At 40.0% G+C, this 26430-nt stretch overlaps 1 protein-coding gene across 6 annotated transcripts in view; it reads right to left on the reverse strand.

The window, feature by feature from the left end:
- The window catches only part of TBXAS1 (thromboxane A synthase 1), a 244239-nt gene that overhangs the window by 142033 nt on the left and 75776 nt on the right, over positions 1-26430 (reverse strand). For all 6 annotated transcript variants that reach the window (XM_072334889.1, XM_072334898.1, XM_072334934.1 and 3 more), the window contains one exon: positions 13389-13441. In XM_072334889.1, coding sequence (XP_072190990.1) covers positions 13389-13441 — 53 coding nt within the window. The remainder of the gene's footprint in view (positions 1-13388; positions 13442-26430) is intronic.

A 26430-nucleotide genomic window follows, 5' to 3' on the forward strand; every position in this document is an offset into this window, starting at 1 on the left:
TAAATACAATCAGCAGCAGTGGACGATACAATGTTTTGTTTCTGCATGTGTTTGAAATAAACGTACACATAATTTTCTTTCTGTCTACCCCATCTTAGCGGCATTTTGATCTTAAATCAATGCGAGTGCTGCGATATATTGCATACCATCACTTTTTACTCCTTTGCTCTGCTTACATTAATGCAGATCCATGCATTTCTGGAATTGTACCGTCTTAATATTAGAATATTTTAATTCCTCCAAGACAGATAGGACTCAATATACTGATTTTCTGCATTGTAAACATAAGACAATGAAATGAGTAAGCCAAATTGAGTTTTGCATAACAAACCACACAGGCACACACTGCTTCCTTAAATAAGAAACAAGGCATTTCAACTTGGCCATGACTACCAGCCTGAAGATACCTGAAGTAAATGAAAGCAAGGTTTGATGACTGGGAAGCCATGGGCACACTGCATCACTGCTTCATGTGCTACAAACTCAGAGCTGCCAGCCAACCCAGGACAGCCTTACTCAAGCACAGAGGGGCTTGCCAGGCTCACCATAAGGGGGACAAGCACTCGGATTTGTTTTTCTTTCCTGATCTGCCTTCAAAATACGTTGAAACAAAGGAAAAGAGGATAGTAACCACCTACTGAGCTCCTGGGAATGTACTTTTTTTATGCTACAGCATACAGAATGCAGTCAGGCAAGATTCATTTGTTTTAGATCCTTGCATACCTATGGTAGTGCAGTTTTTTCCTATACATTTTTAAGACCCCCACACACACAAAATCGCTTAATTTTGTTAATGCAATATTAAATGCACACTAAGCCCAATAAAAGTCATTTCCCAACGCTGTATGCATTTATCATGAAACCACTAGCAGAATTCTTTACAATAAAAATGCTAGCCGTACACATGACCAAACTAAATTATCTCGGGAAATGGCTAATATCTGACCATGTGGAAGCATTAGAAAGCAGGGCTTTGTTATAGGACTAGAAGGAAAAAACTGTGTCATTTTTTTAGTTGTTTTCTTTTTTTTAAGAAAAATTCTAAAGATAAAAATATTTTTAATAGGAAATATTTTTAATAGGAAAAAAAAAAAAAAAAAAAGCTGCAGCTCCAGGAAATTTTCCTCAATCAATTCAATCTGTCGTGCTGGACCTTAAAAACCCATTAAAAACAACCATGATAAATTTCCCAGCCTCTTTCAGTGCATCACGCAGAAGACAAAGGAAACTGCAATTCAACAGAGAAAAGAAAGAAGAGAATGGAAAAAGCTGATAGATTGTGCATCAGTGGTAGCAACATCCTTGCTCACAACAGCAGGCAAATCTGCACCACAAAGGATGGTAGGAACAGAGGGGATGTGTGCAGCTGACAATGGCACTCCAAAGTAATGACTTCCAGGAAAATCAGTTCTTACAAATGGACAGCACGCTGCTGGGAAGCAGTTGAGTCACAACTTTCATAACATCACAAATTATTTCAGCCTAAAAATTGAAGAGCAGGACATACAGCCCCGGTAAGACGACTATGGGGATAATATCCCATTCAAACTGCTAATGTGAACACCTGCTTAACATTATTAAACCTCACTGAATCTGAATCAAGTTCAAGGGTTTGACCCAATATTTAATGTGCAGTTGTACACAGCAGATCATATTCCAAATAATATCAGTAAGAATGGCCTAGTTGACCTATTTTTCTATTGAACTCCTTGTTTGCAGTATCAATTGTAGCAAATTCATTTTGGTTGCTGCTGCTTTTTTTTTTTCCCCCCCCCTTAGCAAGACTTGGGGGTGGAATTTATAGCAAGTTGTTCCAGGATAAGTATGTGCAATCTGAATCCCTAATCATGGTGGGACTCATATACTCCTCTTCCATGGGCCTGCCTTCCGTTCTTGAGCAGCAAGTCCTGCACACCCACCTCCTACTGAAGGGTGAAGGACAGTCCCAGCACAGAGCATCACACCAATGCTGGGACCCCACCCCCATGCACACACTGCACACATTCAACCTCTGCTCATGACTGCTTTAGACAGCTGCCCTGGGCCCACATGTGGTCACCCTGGGATTGACAGTGAGACGTAGACTGAAGAATTCCTCTTCTTTGGCTCGGTCGCAGCTGCTTGGCTAAAGGCCTCAGTACTCCTGGGGTCTTGCCTCATTTCTGAGCTGCCTGAGTAAATGTTATCATCCAACATTGTTTCGTTATATTACATCCCAAACCCACTGGGTCTCTGATGCCTGCTGGAACTGTTTCCAAGAACCCTCCCCTTCAGACAGTAGAGTGCACAGCCAACGTCACTATTTATGCTTCATACTTCTGGGCAGAAAATTCCTGAACCAAAGCTTGCATTTTTAACTGATCGAAGTTTACCTAGGAAATAGGTAAAATAAGTTGAAAGTAGATCAATGCAAACAATACATACATGCAAACAATACATGTTCCTTCTAAACATAAAGTTGTTAGGGCAAGATCAAGTCACTTGATCCTCATGCAGCAAGAGAAGCATAGCAGAAATGCAACTCACTGGATTTATGCATAGCCCTTATAAACACAGCAAAAAACAAAAAAAAAAACAACAACAAAAAAACCTCAGACAGCTGTGGGATGAACCATCACTGAAGTAAATATATTGATCTATCAAAAATGATTGAAGACTGACAATAAAAAGGTTATAAATGCTTAGAAGAAAGAGAAGGCAAAAACAAAAAACCAACCCACTGAAAAACTCCCACCTGCATTCACAGGGAAAAATGGACTGGAACAATAAAACACAATGGCAGTGCCTGTACATTTTTGATAGCTACCCCTCCCAAAAGCTGGAACAATTTTGCTATAAACCCAGCAAATGAAAATGTAAATGTATGAGCAATTGTCTGGGGGATTCAAACACCTCATGTCCTGTAGGCAAAAAAGGAAGGGAGAAGGCACCACTTTTAATATTTGTACTTATTGATCATGCTCTCCTCACCCAAAGCCTGCTCAATCCAACAGAGACCTTACAGTTAAATATGCAATGCTGCCTTCAAGGTAGTTTCAGTGCTGCTAGCAAAAGCCTCTTCCCCTCTAACCCCAGCACAATCCACTACTTCGACTCCCCAGAAAAAGAGGGCAAGCGGTGACAGCCTGCAGATTTTGAGGGTGCCAGCCAGAGCACATCGTGTGAACAGAAGCCTGCAGAAATGCAGTATTCAGAATGGCAAGTTCAAAGATACACGAGATGGGGAATTATTCAGAGTGCAACATCTACAGCAGTTATATGTATGTATAAACACAACAGTGTATCGATGGGGCATCAGGGGCTACTTAAAAGCCTAAAAGTTATGTTTTTATTTAAGTATTTCACTAAGAAAATCAACAGTAACTATTTTCACAAGCTCAGTTCTGTTTTCCACTATCGATGACAGTCCAGTTGTGGTAGTTACTGGACTAATAGCAAACAAAACACCACTGACTCAAAGAGAAATTTAGGTCTGCAGTGAATTTATTCACTTCAAGTATTAATCTTACAATTCTGCAATACATTTATCTGCCTCAAAAATTAGAATTTAAATCATTTTAATAGAAAATAATTCAATAATTAAAGGTCAGCGTTTGTTCATGTGATATTACACTATGATCTGATCTGCTTTAATCCTTGCCTCTGTAGACCTGCCGCTTGTAGACTGACTTGCTCATTCTCCTATCCCAAGCATAGCTTATTTATTACCTGATGGACCAAATGGACAGTTGGTGAAAACAGAAAATCATTAAGCTGGTTTCACACTACGTTGTTTTGTCCTTCAGAGTATTTCATATGATGATGCATGGGATAAGAGGTTCCCAAGAACCAAGATTCTCTTATAATGTCACTTTTGAAAGACACTGCAGCAATTCCCAGTGTCCTTGCCAAACCCTTTTTCAATAAAATAGATTCCAACATTGAGAGAAAAGCTTAGATTATTGCTCAGTGATAACACGGCTACTGCAGGCCCTTGCAGAGTCAGAACATGGCTCCCAGCTCATTCCTTTTTCTGTAAACTACCTCGAGATGTCTGGATACCAAACCTAATTTTATTCAATAGGTATCATCATTCAAAAATCCAAGTTATATAACATGAGAGAAACCCAAAAACATTGGGTCAAGATCCCCATATAGTCATGACTCTGTGCTTTTAATGGAGCTACACTGAAGTAAACAACAGCTTGAATTTCCAGACCACTACTTTCAAGCTTGTTTACATGGGGGAAGAGAAGAGATTCTGGGACAAGAAGTGGTTTGAATTTTAATACAGTTAGATTAGGGAAAATTCCTATGAGAGCACGCCCCTACCAGTATAGTAATTGCTGGAGGAATTGATCACTTCTGTCCTTGATTTAGTTTGTGCCATTCCATAACTTCTGTGTTTATACATGAGATGAGGTGTGGGTTTTTTAACATTATGGTAGCTGTTTAATTATATCACTACGATTTTATCAGTATGACTAAAATAAATCCTCCTTCAAGACAAGCCTTCAGTTTAGCTACCAAATTTAATGGTAGGAAGGAAGGATTCACAATCCCCAGGGTAATGGTGGCTCAGCTCATTCCACACTCCCCAAACCAGAAAACAAAATAGCATAATAGCCGAAAACAACTTTTTTCCCTGTAGTGGGCTGCACTTTTGCCTACTGCCTGATGAAATCATAGCCGGTTCACTACCAGCAGAAGGTCTGACATAAAGCAGGCTCTCCAGGGAAGGAAGAGAGGTAGTCAAAGAGAGAAAAAGGGTAATTTGAAGATGGTGCCAAACCAACAAAGGAAAAGGAGATATTTTGTTCCCTTTACAACTAATAAAACATAGTAGACTGAAATTGATCCCCAGACTAATAAGGTAGAGGAAAAACTAAAACCAATATATGACAAAACAATAAAAAAGTAATGAAGAGATTTATGGAAGTACATAAAAACCTTGGAATGACGTAAAAATTTTCAGGTCATATTACTGTTTCCAGCTCAACATGGATAAGAAAATAAAGGAGGAACAAAAATTAGAGTATGTGGGAAAGATGGCATAGGGTAGAAAGGGATAGGGGGAAGGAAGAAAACAAAGCCAGAGCAAATGACTAGGTTAAAAAAAATACATAGCCAGAAGCATGAAATTATGTCTACAAGACAAACTTACCAAGGTAAAAATTAAAACAGAAAACCAAGCACTCCAGAACCAAAGTGGTGGAAATATCTAAAGACAAAAGGGTAATAGGATGGTGAGTGCCTCTGTAGATACCTGGGCAAAGCAGCTCTGGCAATTCTCAAAGAGGACAATACGACAATTTCCAGGACCCACTCCTTCACCACAGTTGAGTGCCCTTGCAGATCCCACACGGCCTTTGCTAAGGACTCCCCAGCATGCAAAGAGAGGCCTGACCAGAAGCAGCCTCCTAGAGTTCCTGGCAGAAAACTGGGATGCACAGCTGGCTGCTGGTTTCCAGCCTCTTCTCTGCACCCTTCCCCTTGTTAGGGAAGTGAAATCTCTTTTGCTTTATGCTTCTCATGGCATTTCAGAAGGTAGACATGAGTTGTTCTGGATTTCTTTCTGCTGCCACAAAGGGTAAACTAGCAGCAGGAAGCAATCTGGAAAGGCAGTGACCCCAAGAAGGGAAGGGGCTGAGGGTGATGATGCATTTTCCTCCTTCTGTGTGAAGAAAGAGGAAATGATTCAGGAGTTTCCTTTAAAATTTACCTCGTGTGGCATAGGAAACACCACAGTACATACATAATCAGATACATAGCTGGTGAAGTCAGTGACCATTAATAGCTACTGGACATGATGTATTATATGCAGCTGCTTCAGGTTTGCAGCAGTACTTCTGGATACTATAGAAAATTCTAATAAAGCATTGATTTTGCTGTGCATATTATATAATACTGCTACTTTCCTATGCTTTCAAATGAGATACTAAAACAACGACCCAGATTTTTCTATCTTTAATGCCCCCAGCACATTTCTTTCCAAATGGTGGAAAAGAGAAAAAATTACAAGGTAGATTTCACAGCCTGTTAAGAAATTTAAGGAATGCAGATTCTGGTAGATGGTGAAAAGGAGAGATTCAAGGTGAAATTAAATCTAGTAAACCAGTTTTTGTAACTACAGTGTTCACTCAGAATATTCCCTCCTCCTCCCTTAAATTAAGACGATACATCCTGATATGTGGGTACTGATCAGAAGTGTCACACAATAAGACAAGGCAATCTGTTAAGCAGTGGCATCCCAAACCTTTTAAAATGATGATTACAAGCACTAATTAGCTAAGAAGCAGGCAGTACAGATCAAAGATCACCTGTATTGTATATTAGATGTAAAACGCTACTCAGGCAGCATGTTTTCCAAAGAAGAAGTTTTCAAATAATCTTAACCTTGAGCTCACAAGAATTATGCTTTAACAGCTGAGTGCTGTGCTACTGATGTGAAAAAAAAATGTGGGCACTAGGAAACACCACCCTGGGAGCAAGCAGAGGTGAAACCTGCACTCAGCCCCAGCCCCAGCTGGTACCTGCAGATGAAGAAGCAGAAGTAGACCATGATTCAGTCAAGTTCCTCCGATGCTGAGGTATGCTACAAGGGCCTGCACTGCTGCTTCAGAGCTGATGTAGCTCTCGCTGACCTCATAGAGCCTTTCCATATCCAGACAACACCAACTCTGTGGAGATGTCCTGACCAAGAAATTTCCGTCTGTGCAAACAGTAATTCACTGAAGCTACAACCACATCAGATTACACAGAAATGAGCATTAGGAACATGGTGCAGCTAACAGACACTCTCTTTTGTTGCCTTGCCAAGCATGTATGAAATATCCACCTCCTTTGGTTGTATTTCACACTCTCTTTCCAGAGGTGTAAAGGATTACATCAAGTCTTTCACTTAAGTCAGCTTGCACAGCTGCAGTAAAGTCATGGAGCAGTCAGAGATGGAGGAAAGAAGCTTGGAAAAATGCACCGGGGAGCACATGCCTGCACTGCAGTCAGCCCAGGGAATTATCTGAGGTCTCAGAGGAGACGGAAGGTTTTGATGCATCACTTGCATCAGACTTTTCCATCCAAATGGCTTCACCTGCACTGAAGGCAAGGACCTTGACATTTCAATGGGCCTTTGAGTCCTGTGTTTGTGAATACCCAGATCAAAAATGTCCTTGGAGCTGGGACTGCAAGAGGCTGTAGTGACAAAATAAAAAACAGTCTTCACAGAGTAGACAAGCTCATACTGTGTGATTCTTGTGGGAGTTCATAGTCCACATGCTAGATTTTGTCCATGGCTAAGAACTCATTAATGAATGCCTTCAACATTACAAGTACACAGAGCATCAATTTGCAATGTCCCAGAAACCAAAGCACATTTGGAACATACCAGAATTAAACCAGTCAACTAATTTACCATAAGTCCTGCCTATAAACGGCATCCCACAGGCCTCTGTACACCAAACTTAAACTCTTCATAATGAGCAGGCAGCCCACAAAACCCATTACAACTGCAGCAATAACACTAGACTCCAATTCTCCAAACAGTGTGGTATGCCACCTTTTGGGTAAACCTCTAGGCACTAGTCCCATAAAAGACTATGTCTTCAAGACCAATTAGCTCGAGATGGAAGAGAAACTGGTGATGATACCCCTCTAAGCAATTCGCATGAGTTGTTCCAGCAGCTTGATTTAACTACTGGGACTAAATGCAACCAATACCTAACAATGGTTAAGTGTGGGGAGTTGGGTGGAAATGTACTGTTACACCATGGCACTGAATTTTAGCCTGAAAAATTGTTAGGTTTGGGTTGTTTTTAAAAACAGGTTACTCTTAGCAAATTCTAGAAGTGTTGATTAAAAACAAAAGGGAGGGTTGTGCTTTAAGACTTTAAGAGAGGAATATTGAGATTCCCCTATTGTTTAGTCAATTTTTGAGATAATCTTTTCCATCTCAGAGAGAACGGCTAGCACATTACTCAGAGGAACAATAAAATTGTCTACATGCAAAGTGCTGTCAAAAGAGAGGGTGGAGAGGGGGGAGAAATATTTTTCTCCCCATTAACTTCTTTCAGCTACAATAAACCTAGGTGTTTATGTGTACCAACAGCAGTTAAAATATTTTTCAGCACAAATGCAATTGTTTCTTTTACGGTGCTGACTCATCAGGGTAGATAAACTTCTGCCTAACTTGAAGCAAGTTGAGTAGCACCATTGACTTTATTTGTATTTCTCTTGTTCTCAAAGTTAGAAACATGTTTAAGGGTTTTCTGTGTGACATCCACAGGATGTAAGTATTTAAAGAAAAGAATTATTTCACAACAGCAGTTATAGGTGTGTTCAATGATCCTTTAGAGCCAAAGGGCCTTATCAAAACACAGAAAGGAAAAGACTGTGAAGAAAAGAATCCTGACAGATTCTGGCAAAAAATAAAAATAAAAAATAAATTTAATAATAATAATAATAATAAATTGTTTGGCTTTAAGAAAACAAAAATCCAAGCAAGTGAAGCTACCAAAAATCTTTGTCAGGTTAAACGCAAGACAGATTATGAGGAGCTATAGATCAGATACAGGAAGTTTGATTTAATTCTCTCTCCTTTGCTTGCCCAGAAATGATTTACTCTAACTGAAATATGAAAAGTGAATTGCCTAAAATATCAAAATACAGAAAGGGCCACGGGAGAGGTAGTAAGTCCATTAGACCCCCAGTGTAAAAGAGGAAACCAAATAGGGTAAGATCGTTTCATAAAACTAAATTAATTCTTCGCATGAGCCTTCAGAGACAAAGATGAGAATAGCTGCCCTGGGATTACTGTGGAGAGACACTAAGAGTTGAATAAGACTGGAAACCAAGAAGTAAAAAACACAATAGCAACAACAAACGAGAAAAAAAAAAAAAAAAAAAAAATATATATATATATATATATATATATAAATAAAGCCAACAACAATAAGCTTCTGAAATTAAAATGGCAGCAAAAGCATTGCTTCTTCAGATAAATTAAGTGCATGATGAAGATACCAACTGCTCCCTGCAGGATGAAGTGTCCACTTTAGACCCTCAACACCATGTTTAAGGAGAGAAACTGATTCATGAAAAGTTCCAGGCTTCCAAATCCCAGAAAAGCGTGTCACTCTTCTGTACACAGAAGGGGAAAGCCCCAGATCTCTGCAGGGACTGAGCGCTGTGCTTCAGCCCTGCTGCAAAGGCCAGCAGCCACAGCAAGAAAAGCCTGTTTCTTGTCCACAACCGTTTGACTCTGGACTCATCTGCAGGAATGCTAACTAGTGCCATCTGCAGCAACCACTTTTTCAGGAGAAGAGAAGTCAAGCATTAAGACAGAACAAACTCCAGCTGCATAGACTTCTGAAAAGCTGTCAGCTGCCAGTGTAGCTTACAATCACAACTAAGCCCTGGACACATTTCAAGTTAGTGACTGGCTGCATGATCTATCCTAATCCCTTAAACCACCCAACCATTTAAGTGACCAGACTCAGTCTTGGTTCCAATAATGATCTATTAGGAAGTCATTCAAGAAAGTCTTTTTTTTTCTTTTTTTTTTTTCTTTTTTTTTTTTTTTCCCATTAAAAAAAGAAAAAAAAAATAAAATGGAATACACCCAAAGGTAAACAGGCAATGTATAATTCTGTAAACACCTTAATTGTCTGCCCTGTTTTAAGTTGCTTTCTTTGTATTACTTTAAAATGTATTGAAATAACCTGCTGCAAAGCAAGACAGGAATAGAATTCCATTTACATTTGTGTTCTCACAAAGTGCTCCAGGGGTGCACATGTGAACCCATTTTTCTACCTGCACTTGACATGTTTTTCATGATACTGTGCTGATCATGGGGTGCTAATGTAGGAAGCCAGCAGAAGATCAGCACAGGTAGCTGCAGTTTGCTGCTGATGGATTTACTGAGGACTGAAACTGGCTTACAACCAGATCTCAGAAACATTCTCATTAATTCCTCCCTGCCATCAGAAAATGCAGATTTTGAGCAAGTTGACTCCCCTTAGCAGTACATAACCTGACAGTCCTGGACTCAAACTCTATGTTGCCTCATTTGTAGGAGTGGTTTAATCCAGGCTCTCTCTTCTTGCTTCTTCTGGACCCATTTCTTCACCTCTGCCTCATACATTGTTCCTGCCCTGGTTAGCACTTATTCTACTACATAGTTGACCAGAATTCTCATAGGAGGTTGAGTTAAGAGTTCAAGTGAAGGAACAGTAAGAGTAGGGTTTGATATGGTCCTGTTTCAGATGCAACAGGACATGAAGAAAGAGTATCACCCCACAAATTGCAACAAATTTAAGTCTCTCATTCTTTATTATACACAGCGATGTCTACGTTATGAACTCCTACATTCTTCCTCACAACCAAATGCATTGCTGTGGCTGAAGGCAGAATAGATTCACTGATCTCAGAAGCAGTTACTTGCTTTGTGGCTGTGTTCTACTTTCTCATCATTCACTGCTGGTGTATTGTTGGACCAATAATCTGTTATTTATTTTGGCACTATTCTCCTCCTCCAAATCGCCAATACTCACCGTACTGTTAAGTCATAATGATGCAATCACAGTAAGAGAGCACATGCATACAAAGCATGTATGTAAAGTAAAATCAAATAGCTGCCTATACAGCTGTGCTGACATATTAGCAATTGCTATTCTGACTCTATCAAGCACAATACTCCTTCATTTCTCCTCTTCACCCCAGAAGTTCCTTATTTGTCTCCTCTTACTAGCTATTTCTCACCAGTAGTCATGGTCTGCAATTGAAATAAAACAGTTGGATTTAGTGGGTGAAAATAAAACATCAAAAAAGAATATCCTAAAAATAAGTCACAAAAGTAGCCAAAACTGAGACTACGCTGATTTCCAAACAGGATATTGTTCGCTTCGTATTTTTGCTTTGAAGAACCAGCACATACATTTTAGAGGATAGATTTTTATTTTTTTTAATAGGAGATGCTCAAAAATACAGCTAAACCAAAGCCTATCACTCTGATGCATGATCTCATCAAAAGCAGTGTCAGTGGCTTGACTTTTCCCCACTGTACTGAAATGCTCTACTTCTACTTTTGCAGCAACCAGAGCTGTTCGTTTCCCCCTTGGCCTCCATCTTGGGCCACCTCTGTATGAAAACAGACAGTTTTCACAGCACACATTCACATCCAAAGACAATTTGCATTGTCTCTCCATATAAAAGAGTAATACCATCACCTCTCCTTTGGATCAGCACACAGGAGCGAAGAAAAAAATGCTTTTGTGACCTACAAAAGCCTTACTTGAAATAATTCTCTACGACTTGAGGCCTTTTGGAATGGAAGGGATATATTGTTTTGACTTGATTAAAGCTGAAAAGTTGATTTGACATCCTGTTGTCAAGGAAACCAATTCACACACAAAAGAAAACAGTTGTGATGGTATCATTCAGACTATTCAAGTGACCTTAGCAAGAAAAAAAGCCTTCAGTTCCAAAGATTTGTATTCAACTCACTTCACCACTGTAGAAATAAAGATCATTGCTCTTTATGCTTATTGGAAAGCAGTTTTCAATCTGGAAAAAGCAAAATGCCACATCTTCTTCCGACTGCCAGATCCAATACTTCGCTGGGGTTGTGCACATAAGCACACCTACCATTTACTGCCTATTTCAAAGAACTACAAATATAATCAAACAGAAGTACAGAGAAGGAGGAAAAAAAAAATCTTTAACTGATAGAACCATGATAAACACCCCCCTGACACATACCATGCACCTATTGAACATCAGCTCAGTAAGTCAGGTTTCCAAATGCCTTCCTTCAACTACAAATCAATCTTACCTCAAGCACAGCAATGTCTGAGCCCAACTTTTGTTTTCCTGGGAGATATCAAAAGCAGCATTTGTTCCCTGCCAGCATCCCAGATCTCTCACAAATTAAGCTTTTCAAACGAAATAAATGGTATGCAGTTACACTCAATCTACCCACCTACTGGGCACAAGGAGGGAAAGCTGTTCTTGCTGACCACTACCACCACCATCCAGCTTATTAACCAATGCAAAGAAGTTTCATACTTCGACAGCCATGGGTAGACTGGAAAAACAAAAGTTTTTATCTATCTGCTCGAAGTCTGTAATTATATATTTCTTTCTCCCATGAGAAAGCCTCCTCTGCCTGGTCAAGTGAACAGACAACTAAATAGCAACTTGTCTCAAATTCAGCTTAGAAAAAAATAGGTATGATATTAATAAGGAGGGAAATATGCTGAGGAAGGAATGTCACTGTTCCTACATTATTGTTATTTAACGTCATCACACCAAAGGTCATGGAGATAATAAGCTTCAGTCATTTTCCATTTGTTACACAACATACAAATTGCTACAGTGTTAATGAATATATTTCTCCACTCCTGGCCAGGCAAGACAATGTATAATTTTCTCTTAGACAAGTGCCTAACCCTTGGAATTCATTATTTCCACTACTTCTTCCAGGACTTTGTCCTTAGGGCTGAGCATAAATGCCACAAGAAGGCTGTGAATGGGGCTTTCTATGGCTGGTAAAGGTTGGTTGTTGCTTTTGGGGATTATTATTTTTTTTAACTGGAAGATCATCCAAAGCATATCTATATTATTTATGAACAAATACACAAACACACTCATATGTGCTTCCTTAGAGGTGTCTTAAAATTCTTGGAGAACACTTGAAAAAAAAATGATATTGTCTATACTTTGTGGATATTATTTGATGCCTAAATAATGATATACTATTTATGCTACAAGCACCAACTGACCACAGCAAAAGAAGTTAGTGTAAAGCAATTGCACTTACAACTAAAACCACAAAAACTGGAAAGCTGATCTCAGAAAAGAAATACTATTCACAGAAACATGGAAGTGCTGGGATGAAGGACCTCCTTCACTCCCAATAACCTGCTAAGGGAGCACAACTGAACTATAGAGAGACAAATGCCTCATTTCTCAACTCTATTTCATTGTATTTTAAGATTATTATTTCTGCATAAATATAAATAGCAACAGCTGAGCCAAAATCACACTATTTTATAAACTAGGTGGGTTTTGTTTGTTCGTTTGATCTTTAAGATATTAAGTTATTATTTCTACTCTTCACCATAAGTAGAAAGAATGTGCAAATGAAAAAGGAAAATTGACACAGGTAGTTTTCCATAGTTCTGAAAAAAAAGCTTTATACAGGAAAATGATGTCTGACACCAAATAGTGAAATAAAATAAGCCAAGGCTACTTTTTGTGTGTGACCAAATAACCTCTACGTGTATCACCCAGACTGAAATACTGCAAGCGAACATCTTGTCATGGTATATTCTCCTCTCCCAAACAACAAACCCAAACCAAAGCAAACCACAGGAACCACAAGAGCAGAAAGCTGATGGTACAGCTAAGCTTACCCACAAACAGGTCCATACTCCGTTATGAGTTTGGTGTGGTTTTCCCAAAAGCCCTGGGTAAAAGAAAAATATCACAGTATTTTAGAACAGTGTTTAACAGAAATCCTATTACACAGTGTTGCTAACAGTCACACCAAAGTTCTGAACCTCAACTAAGTCATGGTATTAACTCAGTTTCATCTTGCTCTCTTGGCCCATTTCTGAACAGAGAATCTAGAGATGATGAGTGAAAGAAAAATATTTGGAAAGCCATTAAACTTGCTTCCACTGGACTCCTACACTTCAAAATATGCTACCAAGTTACAATATTATTGTCTTTTTGTTTAGTTTTGTTTTAACTAGCTTCAAGATCAAGGTCTTGACTCAATTGTCTTTCAATGTGTGTAAATGGAAAAGAAATGACACTATTATTATTACACAGAAAGGTTGTTTGGGTTTTTTTCTTTGGGGAAGCGGGGTGTTTAGGTGTGTGGGTTTTTTTTGTTTGTTTGTTTTTGTTGCTTGTTTGATGGGACTTATTGATGGGGTTTTTTTTAGTGATTTGGAATTTAGCACCAGGCAGTCCCCTGGGAGACTCTGTAGAATAGTAAGCAGATTTATTTTAACAAACTTTTGGAATTTTCACCGTGCTTGATTTTCATAATTGATGAAAATTGGTATCCATTTATATAAATCTGTCTGCTGCTGAACTAGACTGTTAGTGCCCTAAATGAATTCAAATTGATTAATCTGAAAGAAGGTGTGTAAAATTTATTCCCAAAAGTGACTATAAAGAAATCTGTTTTTAACAAAACTGCAATATTTGAAAGTCATACTGCATTGTGTTTGTAACTTATCTATGGAAAAATAACACATTTGACTGCATTAATCTGCATTTATATTAATTCAAGATAGACTATTGTGATCTATCTTCATTTTTCAAAGAAAACTCACTGGCAGAGTAGAATGCTTACATCTTATATTGGAGCTTTCTTATTTTTAAGACATGCTGCAAAATATTAGCTAGAACAACATAAACTATTAGAAATATATGAAATACAGACATAAATAAACAAGACCTCATAACATGCATGCACACTAAAAAGAAAACCTGTTAATCATAAGTAGCTACCTCATTTATCACCCTTGGGCGCTAACTTAGCACCCAAATGAGCCACCCCTTCCATTCCTCCTTTTATAAAGCCATTCAGTTCTTTAACAGAAGTGTGGTGTGTTTTTTATTTGATTGCTTTTTGATGGTTTGTTTTTTAATCCTGGAGTTGTATGTGCTTATTTATTTAATGGGACAAAATGTTCCCCAAAGCCCACTCAGTTCCAACCCTGGAAGGGCTGCCCCTCACCAGCTCAGGCTGCCCGGGGCTCAATCCAACCCAGCCTTGAGCCTCCATGGATGGGGCACCACAGCTTCTCTGGGCAGTCTGTGCCAGTGCCTCACCAACCTCTATTTAAAGAATTTTCACCTAACATCTAATCTAAATTTCCCCTCCTTTAGTTTGAAGCCATTCCTCCTTGGCCTATCACTATTAAATAGTGTGAAAAGTTAGTCCCCCTCTTGTTCATAAGCACCCTTCAAGTACTAAAAGGCTGCAATGAAGTCCCCCCAGAGCCTTCTACAAGCTAAACATGTCCAAATCCCTCAGTTCTTCTTCATCCCTTGGCTAAGCTTCCCTGTGGACTGCAAGAACACATGTACATATTGCCCTCTGCATCCACCAGCTGTGCTCCTGTGAGCCAGCATGAGTTCAACATTTACAAGAAACCTGTGCTTTGAATGATTCTGTGAAGAAGCCTTCCAAAGAGCCAGCTTCTTGGAAGCACTCTGACTTGCTACCATAGTAGGGTCAGACAGAGCACATTTCAAATTAGGTCTGTTAACCGATAACTGGTTTTCCACTGAGCAATCTCCTAAATGATTGCACTGGCTTAAAATTAACTACACTTCTCCTGCCTTAACGTACAGACCTGAAGGGCAGGAGGAGGGACGGAGTTGAAAAATAACCAGGATAATCACGACAAAGCATCCTTGGGAGCAGAGGCAGCCCTTGTTTGCCACACCCCAGGACACCCCATCATCCCACTCTGCCATACAGCCCCAGCACTGCCTGTCCCTGCCAGCTGCCCCAGTCCCACTCTGAGCCTCCATATGGTGTGGTGGGCAAACAGAAGAACCTCAGTCTCACCAAGCTGCTGGTGAAACACCAGTACACTGCTTGGCCCAAGCCCTGGGAGGTGGCAGTGACCAGAGCACAGACGAGGGAATATATGTGTGTATCTCTGTCTGCAGCCAGGAAGATTGTAAGGAGATATGGTTGAAAAGGAAAGGGAAGAGAAAGCTGAAGAGAGAAAAAAGTAGTGATGAAGAATGCATTACTACAATTGATAAAAGCTTCAGAAATGCTATAAAAGTAGTATTTCTTTATTTGCTCATCATTTGCAGTTATAAATCAAAATCAACAGCCCTATCCATCCCTGTGAGATTTTCAGCTGACCTCCACAGGTATAACCCTTCAGCTGGATGGAGGTGAAGGCAAAGTAGGGCACTAACATTTGTCCTAGATAGCCATGGGAAAAAGCCAATGGACCATTCCAGGTATGCAGTCAGGAGATATGTCACATCCACATAGGCCTGCCAGATTTGCAGCATCATTCCTGAATACAGCCTCTAGCAGACAGGTACCTTGAGAACTTCCTCCTCCTCCTATGAGTCATGTTTGAAAACACAGCAAGCCTCATAAGAGCTACAGGCAACTTTATTTATTTATTTATTTTATACCACCCAATGTCAATCTGCTTCCAAAAGTCATTACCACAGGTTTGTCAAGGTTTATAATTCAAACTGTTCTACAGAAATGGAGTCAGAGACCTCTCCTCAACTCCCAAAGACCAACCTTGTGGGTGAGCACAAGGATGAGGAAACAAACTGAGAAACTGTGCCTACTGGCCATGTGCCCAGTGGTTCAAACAGCCATAAGTGAGGAGCTACAGGGTTTTTTTTTTGAGGGGGAGTGGTTAGTAAATTAGAAATAGGGAAAAATGTATTATCAATTTATATATCTCTCTTTGTATATTTTTAAAGGAAAACAGAAGGAAATTGAAAAGCAAACCAGTGCACTACATTATGAGATGCCACCATGCACATCAGGAAAAACTGTACACACATTAAATAGTAGCAGTGAAGTGTAAAAACATAGTAAGTGATGCTGTTCCAGAACAGAAAAAAACATTTAGCCTCCTCTTTGTCTGGAAGCTGCAGAATACAAATTGTCATCAAGAACAACTCAAAGAGGGTTCGAGCAGGGTGAGGAGGGGGTATGACATCCTGCATGTGGCCCCCACATTGAGATACCAGCCTGATGACAGTCCATTATCAAACAAGATAATACAGGAGTATGAAAAGCTTCTTCCCCCTAAAGAAAGCATATTTTACAGCATCTGGTACACCATGGAAACAGCAGCTCAAGTGGGCTGACTGCTGCAAACCCAGAAGGCTTCTTTGTTTACATGGCTGGCGGTTGCCTCCCTACAGGGAATTTGCATTCTCCCATTCCTTTGAGAATGCATCATCAGCTGCATCTGTGGGCAGAACCACTCTCAAGGCCAAATCCTGCTCTCAGGGCTACAGGTGTAGTCCCTATGGAAGGGAACAGGATTTAGGTCTGCATCAGCCAGAACAAAATCTGGCCACTGCCAACCATCTATCTTGAGACATCAAATATTGAGAGCTCAGCCTGAGCAGCATGTAAATCAAAGGGCTTCAGAAAGGGGCTGGGCAGGCTCAAGTACCCCCTTCCCTTTTTTCAATAGATTCTGCCGCTCCAAGATGGATTCCTCAACCATTTTCTCCTTGCTAGTTCCTGACAGTTTCAAAAATCTGCAGCAATGTCATCTTCCCTCTGATGAAAATGGGTGTAGGTACTAAGCCAAAGATCTTAGAAGTATCTAGTAGTATTATCTAACATGAGGCATATATGACCCATTCTCATCAGTTGCTCAATAACTACGTATCTCCTGAGCTGAAAATTGGGACTTAAGAGACTTTAAGCTTAATACTCGAGTTAAGGTAACCCAAATTGCATGGAAGACACTGCAAAATTTCAACTTGCTGCAGCTGGAAAATGAGGATTATGAAATTAACCGAAGTTTTTAAAGGTCAATATATATATATATTATTTTTTTTCCAAGGGGATCTTCAGGTGCTCCAGGCAATAGCTTAAAATCCAGACTCCAGAAAAGTGACTTTCAGAATGCAGTAAGGATATAGATGTGATGTGCCCATCAAATCCATTACAATTAGAACGCATTACCCGTGCAAGAGCAGCCAAGAGAAAAAGGCTTCTTTTGTTACGCCTTCCTGAAAAGTGTCACAGTGATAGTAGTGGATCAAGAGATCCTCCACCCTCTGAACAAACAAGATATGACAAAAATAAATCAAGGGTTTTGATTTGTTTTGCAGTTCTGTGTGTGTCAACCCTGATATGAAAAAAAAGCATACCTGGATCTGGGGGCAAAGGGGTATTTGCACAAGTGAGCACCTCTTGGCTTGATGATGTCACAGGTGGTGTAACCTGATGACAGTACCTGTTCATAGGGACCTGGACTGACCACACCAAGTCATTTCACTTATGTTCCCGTAAAGGTCATTAGCTAAGACAACCTGGATTCAAACGTGACTCAAAAGCTGAAAGACGCCATATCCCATTAACAGTCCTGTATTTGCTCCACCCTCCCCTTCATCACCCTGTAATCAGATGAGATTCTATGTTTCACTGTGATACTAACTGAGACATCAATGTTTGAGCACATACATTTGAGCATCATATCAAGAGACAAAAATCTACACAACTGTCGACAGTACCGAGCGGCAATGAATGACAGAATTTATAGGTGAGATTTTTACTACTGAATGGGCTTCATTGCCTTTTTTCCTTAGACTGCTTGGAAGTGCTAACAGCCTAGTACCCTAATCAACATATATATACGCCAAAACACAAGCTAGAATTTAATTAGAACTAACTAGCATCTGTCTGCAACCCACTTTGATGGAATGACCACTAGATTGTACATCATCTCCAGTAAAAACCCTAGCAAAAACACTAGGATGCCAGCAGACAAAAAGGAAAACAGCATGATCTTCTAACCAGTCTGATTCCAAGCCATGTACATAGTTTGTTTGCTTTGATCATTGCCCTTAATAGCTGTCCTCTGTGTAATTTTGTTTAATTTATGTGTATGCCATTTTAGATTTTAAAAAACACACATAGCCTTTTCACATTTATTAAAAGCAGTCTTCCTACCCTTAATAGTTATTAAGAGAGGTTAGTGTTATGTAATTAAGTTAATCTTCATTTGTAAAGGCTAATTAACCGAACACTAATTGAATCTGCATATGAAAATTTGGACAATGTGTTCTCATTATACAATTTTAAAAATTACCTGAACTAAATACCAAACAAATTATATATTATCTTTTACCTATTCGGGTCTCAAAGAAAACCTATGCTGACAGATTCCTCTTCATGTGCTGTACTACTACTTGCCATCTTCCTTTGGCAGCTGTCATAAACAGTTTGAAAACCCCGTTCGAGCTCCTTGGCCAGAGAGGCCAAAGGCTCTCGGGATTGAGTCATCTCACTCAAAGGATCATATGTCTCAGTATGCTTCAGTCATGCCAATTCACCTGTCTCAAGTCTGCAACCGCCAGCTCAAAGCCACCAGGACAGTTTTGGCAGGGCACTACCCTTACACCCCCAGAGATCATCTCCCATCTAAGTCCCAAGCAGAAGACCCAGGCTTCATCTCATTCTCCTCTGCCTGAGTGTACCTGCATTACAAGAGGGAGATATGTTTTGGACCCATTTGGGCCCTTGCTTGAGACATTTATACTTTAAAACAAACAGGTTTCCAAGACGGAATCAAGAAATGCATATCATCCTTCCTGGTGTTTGTTGTCTTTTCCCATTAACCTGGTTAATGGCTGAATAAAATTGGCTAGTAACTAAAGAGATGATGGGAAGAAGGGAAAGCCAAGGAAACCTGACCTCAACAGCATTCAAGACTTCTCACCACCATGGAACACACATAGTCCCTCACATTTTATCATTAACTCCATCACATGTTCTTAGAATTTATATCTTAAGTCCCAGCAGTGTCTCTGTCATGGCTGCACAAAACAGCTGCAGTCGGTTAACATTCTCTTGCACACCACCTCTGGCCCACTGGCAATAACCTGACACCTTAGGTGCAGGAAATACCAAACAGGAAGATTGTCAGAGCAGGGAATGGGAAATGGGATATAAGTTGTTTACCCCTCTTTGGGAAGGGAACATGCTCTCCAGGTAATGGAACTATGGAAGATGGACACATCAGTATTACGTTCTATCTGGCAGTATTCAGAGAAATACTGAGACTGTGCTCAGAAAAGTGCGCCCATGAATGGTGGAAACCCACGAGTGTCTCAAGGGTCGTCCCTGGGAAAAACTTTGCTCAGTGCTTTGAGGACTGACTGACATTAAAAAGCAGAGAGACATTAGCTAAGAATCCTCAACATTCTGGGTTGAAAAGCATCCTCAGCAAATTGAAAGATTTGGATTGTCATCTCAGAAGAAGTGGATGACCCAAAGAACCTGAACAACAGCAACAAATGAATCTTCACTTCAAAACAAGGCTTCATGTCCTAAGGAGACTATGTTAACTCCAAGATTTTCTGGCATAAGAGATTGTTTGAAAATGATGGAGAAGAACAAACTTAGACAGACACACCAACCACAGGATAACAGTGAACAAGTATTGTTCATTGCTACAAATGCAGTTAATCTGGGATATGCTTTCTCTAGAACGCTGCATGCAAATCTGACGAGCCACATTCAAAAGGAATGAATTAAAAATGGAACGAGTCGAGAGAAGGGTTACAAGGATCCTCAGGGAACGGAAGGCCTGTCTTACAAGTAGTAATTAGGAGAGTTCATTTTAGCAAACCAAAGGTTCATTTTAGCAGACCAAAGGAAGCAGATATGCTTGCTGTCTATAAATGTACAGGGAGTAATCATCAGGGAGGGAAAATATCTATTTAATATAAAGGCCTACATTACTAAAAGATCAAATGAGTATAAACTGGCCATGGATAAATGTTGCTAGGAATTAGATGAAAGTTATAGACTATCAAAGTAGTAAGATTTTAGAACAGCCTCCCAGACAGAATAGCAGAGGCAGAAACCTCAAAAAGGGTTTTGATGCAGAGGACATGATTGGATGTGAATACTCAGAAAAAAACGGAGTGTAGGATCAATAACCCAGCTCATCTACCCCAGCCCTATGCTTCTTAAGGTGTCATAGAAACTGCTTCCAGAATAAAAACGAGACTCTTCTCTTGTGAAAATTTCATATATGCACCGCACATGCACATTTTCAGTTGATTTTTCCTTAGCTTTCCAAAGCGTTCCCATGTAGATATAGCCTCAGATATTAATTTGGTACGCTGCATTGAGATTGCAGCGTTCCTTTTGTCTTTCTACTTTCAGTCTCATTTCACTTTAGAAACTACATTTCCACAGCATCTCTGGTATGGTAAGTGCCCATCTGTCACAGGTGAGGAATTGGAAGTACACAAGATTACGCAGTTTGTCAAATGCCACGCAAGAAGTCAGTGGCAGAGCCAGAGTTGAGCTGTAGATTTCTCAGTCCTCCTTGGTATCTTACAAAGCCATTCTTTCTCTGCCACTTAAAAAGGGCAGTATGTGAGATAGGAATATCAACACATTTGATCTGTTCATGAACTTCCAAACATATCACATGCCTGAGGTTGCGAAGAAAAGCAAGGGGGGGGAAAAGCACATATGTGATTAACTCTAAAATGCTTTAAATACAGGGAGGTTTCTTCCTCACTCAACTGTTATCTTAAGATTCAATTACTCTTATAATATGCATTGCTACAAATGGAATTAGTCATAAAATTAACCAGGCCCCCAGATTACTCCAGCTGCTGTATTTGATTCTCCTGATTCTTGTAATGATGAATTCTCCAGACTGATTACAATGGCAAAAATAATATTTCTTTTTATCTATTTGGATGTTGCCTGCCATTAGCTTAGACCTTGTTTATATCTGCTGTAGAGCTATAATTGCGACCTTGCTATTTTTATTAGGACTACTATCTAAATGTCTAAATAACACAAACCTGTTGGGCCCTTATTTTACTTAATAGTAAATGTCACAGAAGACACCTACTCAGGCTACTGCGAAATATTACAGGAAACAGAAAACACATTATTATGAAGACATGCACATAAAGAAATACTATTTGTGCAATGAATGTTCATGAAAAGGCTTTGTATGAGGCCTTACAGACTCACTGCAGTTTCTGAGCCTCTGATAAATACATGTGTATAAGAAGTCAAGAAACTGGAAAAAAGAGAGAAAGGAATGATAGATCTTGTTTCTACTGGACTATAATTTCCACTGAACCTCTTCTAAGTTGACATCTTCCCAAACTGAGTGCAGTTCTCTCCTACGCAATCTCTTCTTGTACATAGTTTTACAGGATCACTATCCATCTTCACTGCATTTCTTAATACTACTACTTCCTCTGATTACAATAGAAAAATGGAGAACTACAGTGCTCTCTATTAGAGTGAATTCATTGTACCACAGAAGACCATTGCAATGTGTACTTTTACTGTGTGCTTAATGTCTCTCAGGCGGATTAGTGTAAGCATTCGTCACATCACTAATAGTGAATAAGTTCTATTACTTTTCCACGCTGGCCTCCCTTATGAGGAGAAAAGAAGCAATTGCATGATCTAAATAAGTGACAGCTACTTCTTGTAGGACAGACAGGCAGACAAGCTAGCTAGATCTATGGAAAATAAATATTTTGGGAGTACTCTGACAATGCAGTACTGTTTTAGGGGGCAATACACTGGCATGAGGAAAAATGGAGGTTGACATCTCCCCCAAGAAAGGGAGGCAGGAACCTTTCTTTCCTCCAAGGAGTTTCTGCTTCCAAAAAGTGCCATTCTTCTTCTCCGATGCAGCAACAGCAGATTACTCTAGGTTATGGAAATGTCATTTGTCATGATAAAAAGACAGTAACTGTCTCTTTGGCACAACAGAGTACAAATAGAATTTGAAATACATACTGGAACTGTTACATGTCCATATGTAAATCTTATATGTTTATTTGCAGAATTAGAGTGACGGTGTTTAACTCTTTTTTTTTATAAGGACTCTGGGCTAACTCACATTGCCTTAACTCGCTAGCACCCAAGCAGGCATCATGTAGATAAATGGATTTCAAAGATATGCTCAGCTTACCAAAGCAGCATTACTCACTCAGTGGATGACAATATCTCAGCATCCTCAGAGATACTTCTACTGTATGGGGTTAGGGATCTCTACTGTGGTTTATGAATTGATTATAAAAATTAATGACACTTTAGTACCTGTGACCACAGTCTGAAATTATGAAACAGAGATATGAAAGAACTAAAAATCAACGCACACTCCATCTGTGTTCAGCTCCCATGTTTTGATTGTTCACTGTGCCAACACAAGGACACAAACCAGGTCCCAACTCAAAGCACTGTGTAGGGAGTACTCCATCAAGGACAAGAGCTGGAAAGAGGATTACATGTAAAAGGCATTAACCATTCCACTTAATGCATTACTGGAAAATAGTCAGACTACTTCTGTATTGTAACACAGCTGGACAAGCCCAGCTTCCTCTTGTCCGATTTCCACCTTGTATGAATGCACACTTTTAAGCATGAGGGCAGAGAAGTGTCCCTAAAGACTGCACTGCCCTCTGATGCAGAACGGAGCATGCTGCTGTCTGCAGCATGGACAGACCTATTTTTATTACTATCACATGGCACCTCTGGAAAAGACACAAGGATAAGGGCAGGCAAATCTGCTTCACACACACACAAGCACCAAGGTGAGTCTGTACTCTTGGAAACCCTCATCCTATCCATACAAACAAATGCTTAATGTACTTCATCCTGGTCCCGACTTACCCTGAACCACAATAGTACACGTGGTGTAAAATCCTTAAGAGAACAGAATAGTCTTATTTCTCTTGGAAGATGAGCCACAGCCCCAAAAGCTGCATCAAACCACGCAGCTGATTCTTTGTCTACTTTAAAACAATTACTCCAAAAAATCTCCATGTTTTCATTAAGTTACTCTTCATGTTTCTCTGGAAGCCAGACTGTGTTTAAGACCCAAGCCACCCAGGCAGTATCTGGTAGGATCCAAGCACAGAGAAAAGACACACTGAAAAACCATGTCAGGCCTCCCTGGAATAAGACAGACTGAAACACTCAGTGCCAAGCCCAGCACAGGCTGGGCACATCAAGTAGAACAGTAGGAATTGGGACAGCACAAGGAAACTAAGCAGGAGGCTACAGTGGAATGAGAATTTGGGACAGCTCTCATGATCAGCAAAGGCAACCAATCAGCACCAAGAGTCAGCACAGGGGGTGCAAGGAAAAGGCACAGACATTCCTTCAATTCTACCTTATTTATCTATCTGGTTGTCTTTTTTCAAACAATGGATGATGTTATACACCCGCAAGTACCAGATATTTTCCAGAGAAACATAGAAGAAAAGAGAGAGGCTTGGCATCCCTCATTCAGTACAACAGCCATGCAGAATTAGCCACTCTGGCACAAAGCATATTGTTGAGAGCATCCACTGCCCTTCTCTTTCTCTGTGAATTTGCTGCATTCCTAGGGGACTGGGCCACTGGCAGAAAGGAACCATGGCCTGGGACAAAAGACAACTCTTCCATTACACCCTCCTGTAAAGCAACAGCCTGGAGGGACAGTAAATGAAAGCAACAGCAGGGAACAGCAGAAAAATCAAACTCCTTATGGAGACATCAGCTCAAACTGAATACTGTCCGCTCCTGTACTGTACTGCATTTTTTACTTTTACAGTACCAAATCACCACCATAATGCTGTTGAGAGGATTTGGACATTCCAGGCTCCACTGTGGAGTCATATTGCTCAATAGTAGTTCCAACATAGGGGCTTTTTCCAGGAGATCCTCAAAGAAAAGGAGAGTCCTATCTGGTAAATGGCAAAAATCCACACAGCTGCCAACTCGAAGAACAAATTTGTCAAAAACTAAAAGCTGAAATGTTAAGAAACAGTGCTAAAAAAATTAAGCTAACAATGTTTGTTCCTGGTTTTCCCTCCACAAAAAGAGCTGGAACAGTCAATACTGGAGACTGTGTCATTCACTTATGCCCAGGAAAGTAAAGGGGCATCGTACCGCATTACTGAGCATAGCAGAACACCCTGTCAAAGCTACAAGGAATCCAGTTAGTGTGAGACCTGGCAGCAGCCTATTAACTAGCTGATCTCTAAACCCAGCCCTTGCACAACAGGTGCATCAGGAAATACTATCATGGCCAGAAGGTGGATGAGTTCCTGATTCACTGTAAGGCCTCTGTCAGGGCTACCATGACAGCTTAACAGTTCTGGGGCTGCTTAAACTTCAGGGATCATACTGTTGTTTCTTTTCCTTCCCCCTCTTCTCCACCACTCTAAATGCTTGGCCTCTCCATCAAACACAAGGGTCAACACCTCTTTTTAGTTCAAGAGCAAAAATACACAATCTGAAAGCAAAAATAAAAGCAAGCCCCCATTGAAGAGCATATATATCTATCCCTCACTCCTGCTCAAATTTCAAGCTAAAAGTGTTATACACACAGACACATACATATTAGAATTGCTGTATGTTTATTCAGAACAGCCTCAGGTTAATTAAATGACAATGCAGGATGCCAAAGAAAATCATATCCTTCAAAACACAGACAGCTATCTCCACTCCTGTGGAACAGGTTATTTTGAGACGATGAGTGATTAAATTCAATTAAAGCAACAGCTTTGAAGCACCAGCTTCAGAGCAGGGTTCCTCTCTCCCCAAGACCCTTAACCTGCTAGCTGGATATTCCCTTCCATCCAAAACCTTTGTGGGGTGCAAAGAGAGAGGCGAGAGAAAGAACGTTAACAGCCTCTTTTTACAGTAGCCAGTTGTCAGAGGAGGTGGGGAAAAACAAACCACATGGAAAACAATTGCCAATTTGCGGTCTTGACCATTTAAAAATGAGTCCCAAAATAGTCTGCTAAATTGTTTCACCCGGAGCAAAATTACCCGTGGATACATATGTATGCACACATAAACAGCATCTCTTGACGCAGTGCTGATGGTGACTGCAGTCAAGGAAGAAACGTTATTACATTGCACATTGTGAAAAGACCACAATACAGTAATTATTCTGAAAGGTTTTCACAAAGCACAATTATTAAGCTAACATCATCCCATTATTGTTTGTTGCTATGGAGATAATATAATCAATATATTTTCTGGATTGATTTTTTTTAATACTACTAGCACGTTTCACAATACAGCAAGATTTAATGCATTAACTGATTTTAGTTTATGATTGGCGAAGTCTTGAGGCAATAGATTGCAATCCATCTCACGCCTATTATTCTATCAAGACATTAATGCCAAAATCTCTGCTTCAAAAGCAAGTTTTCCTTGTTGAAAATGAGAAAAAAGGATACTAATTTCTCAGAAGAGATGCAATATTTCAAGCATGAATTTAAACACTTCTTCACATTTTTCCAAAGCCAAACAAAAGCAACCAGACTGACTATAGAAGCAGTAGAAAAGCAAGCTGTGTTTGAACCCTAAAATTCAGATGCTTTTTATTCCAGGGGATTTTTTGAGTCATGATCCTCCTCCTTGTAATATGAACTGCAGCAACAAAAGACTCTGGGAAAGAAGCAGCAATTGAAGTGCTGAGCAAGAGTCCACTGGATGCAAATGCATTTTACAGCATTGCCACAGCCTCTTTCTGTGCAGTCATGGAGGAGTCAAGCAGCAGCTGTTCCTATGTCCAATGAAGACATCAGACACTTTACTGCTGATCTTAAGGTGGTGAAGCAAAACTGTTGTAGTCAGAGCCCACAATTTTGCTTCACCCATGAAATCCCAGGAATCCCTTTTCCAGGTCTGTCTCAGCAGATGAT

The sequence above is a fragment of the Excalfactoria chinensis genome, chromosome 1 (genome assembly GCF_039878825.1).
Source record: "Excalfactoria chinensis isolate bCotChi1 chromosome 1, bCotChi1.hap2, whole genome shotgun sequence".
Classification (NCBI taxonomy): Eukaryota; Metazoa; Chordata; class Aves; order Galliformes; family Phasianidae; genus Excalfactoria; species Excalfactoria chinensis.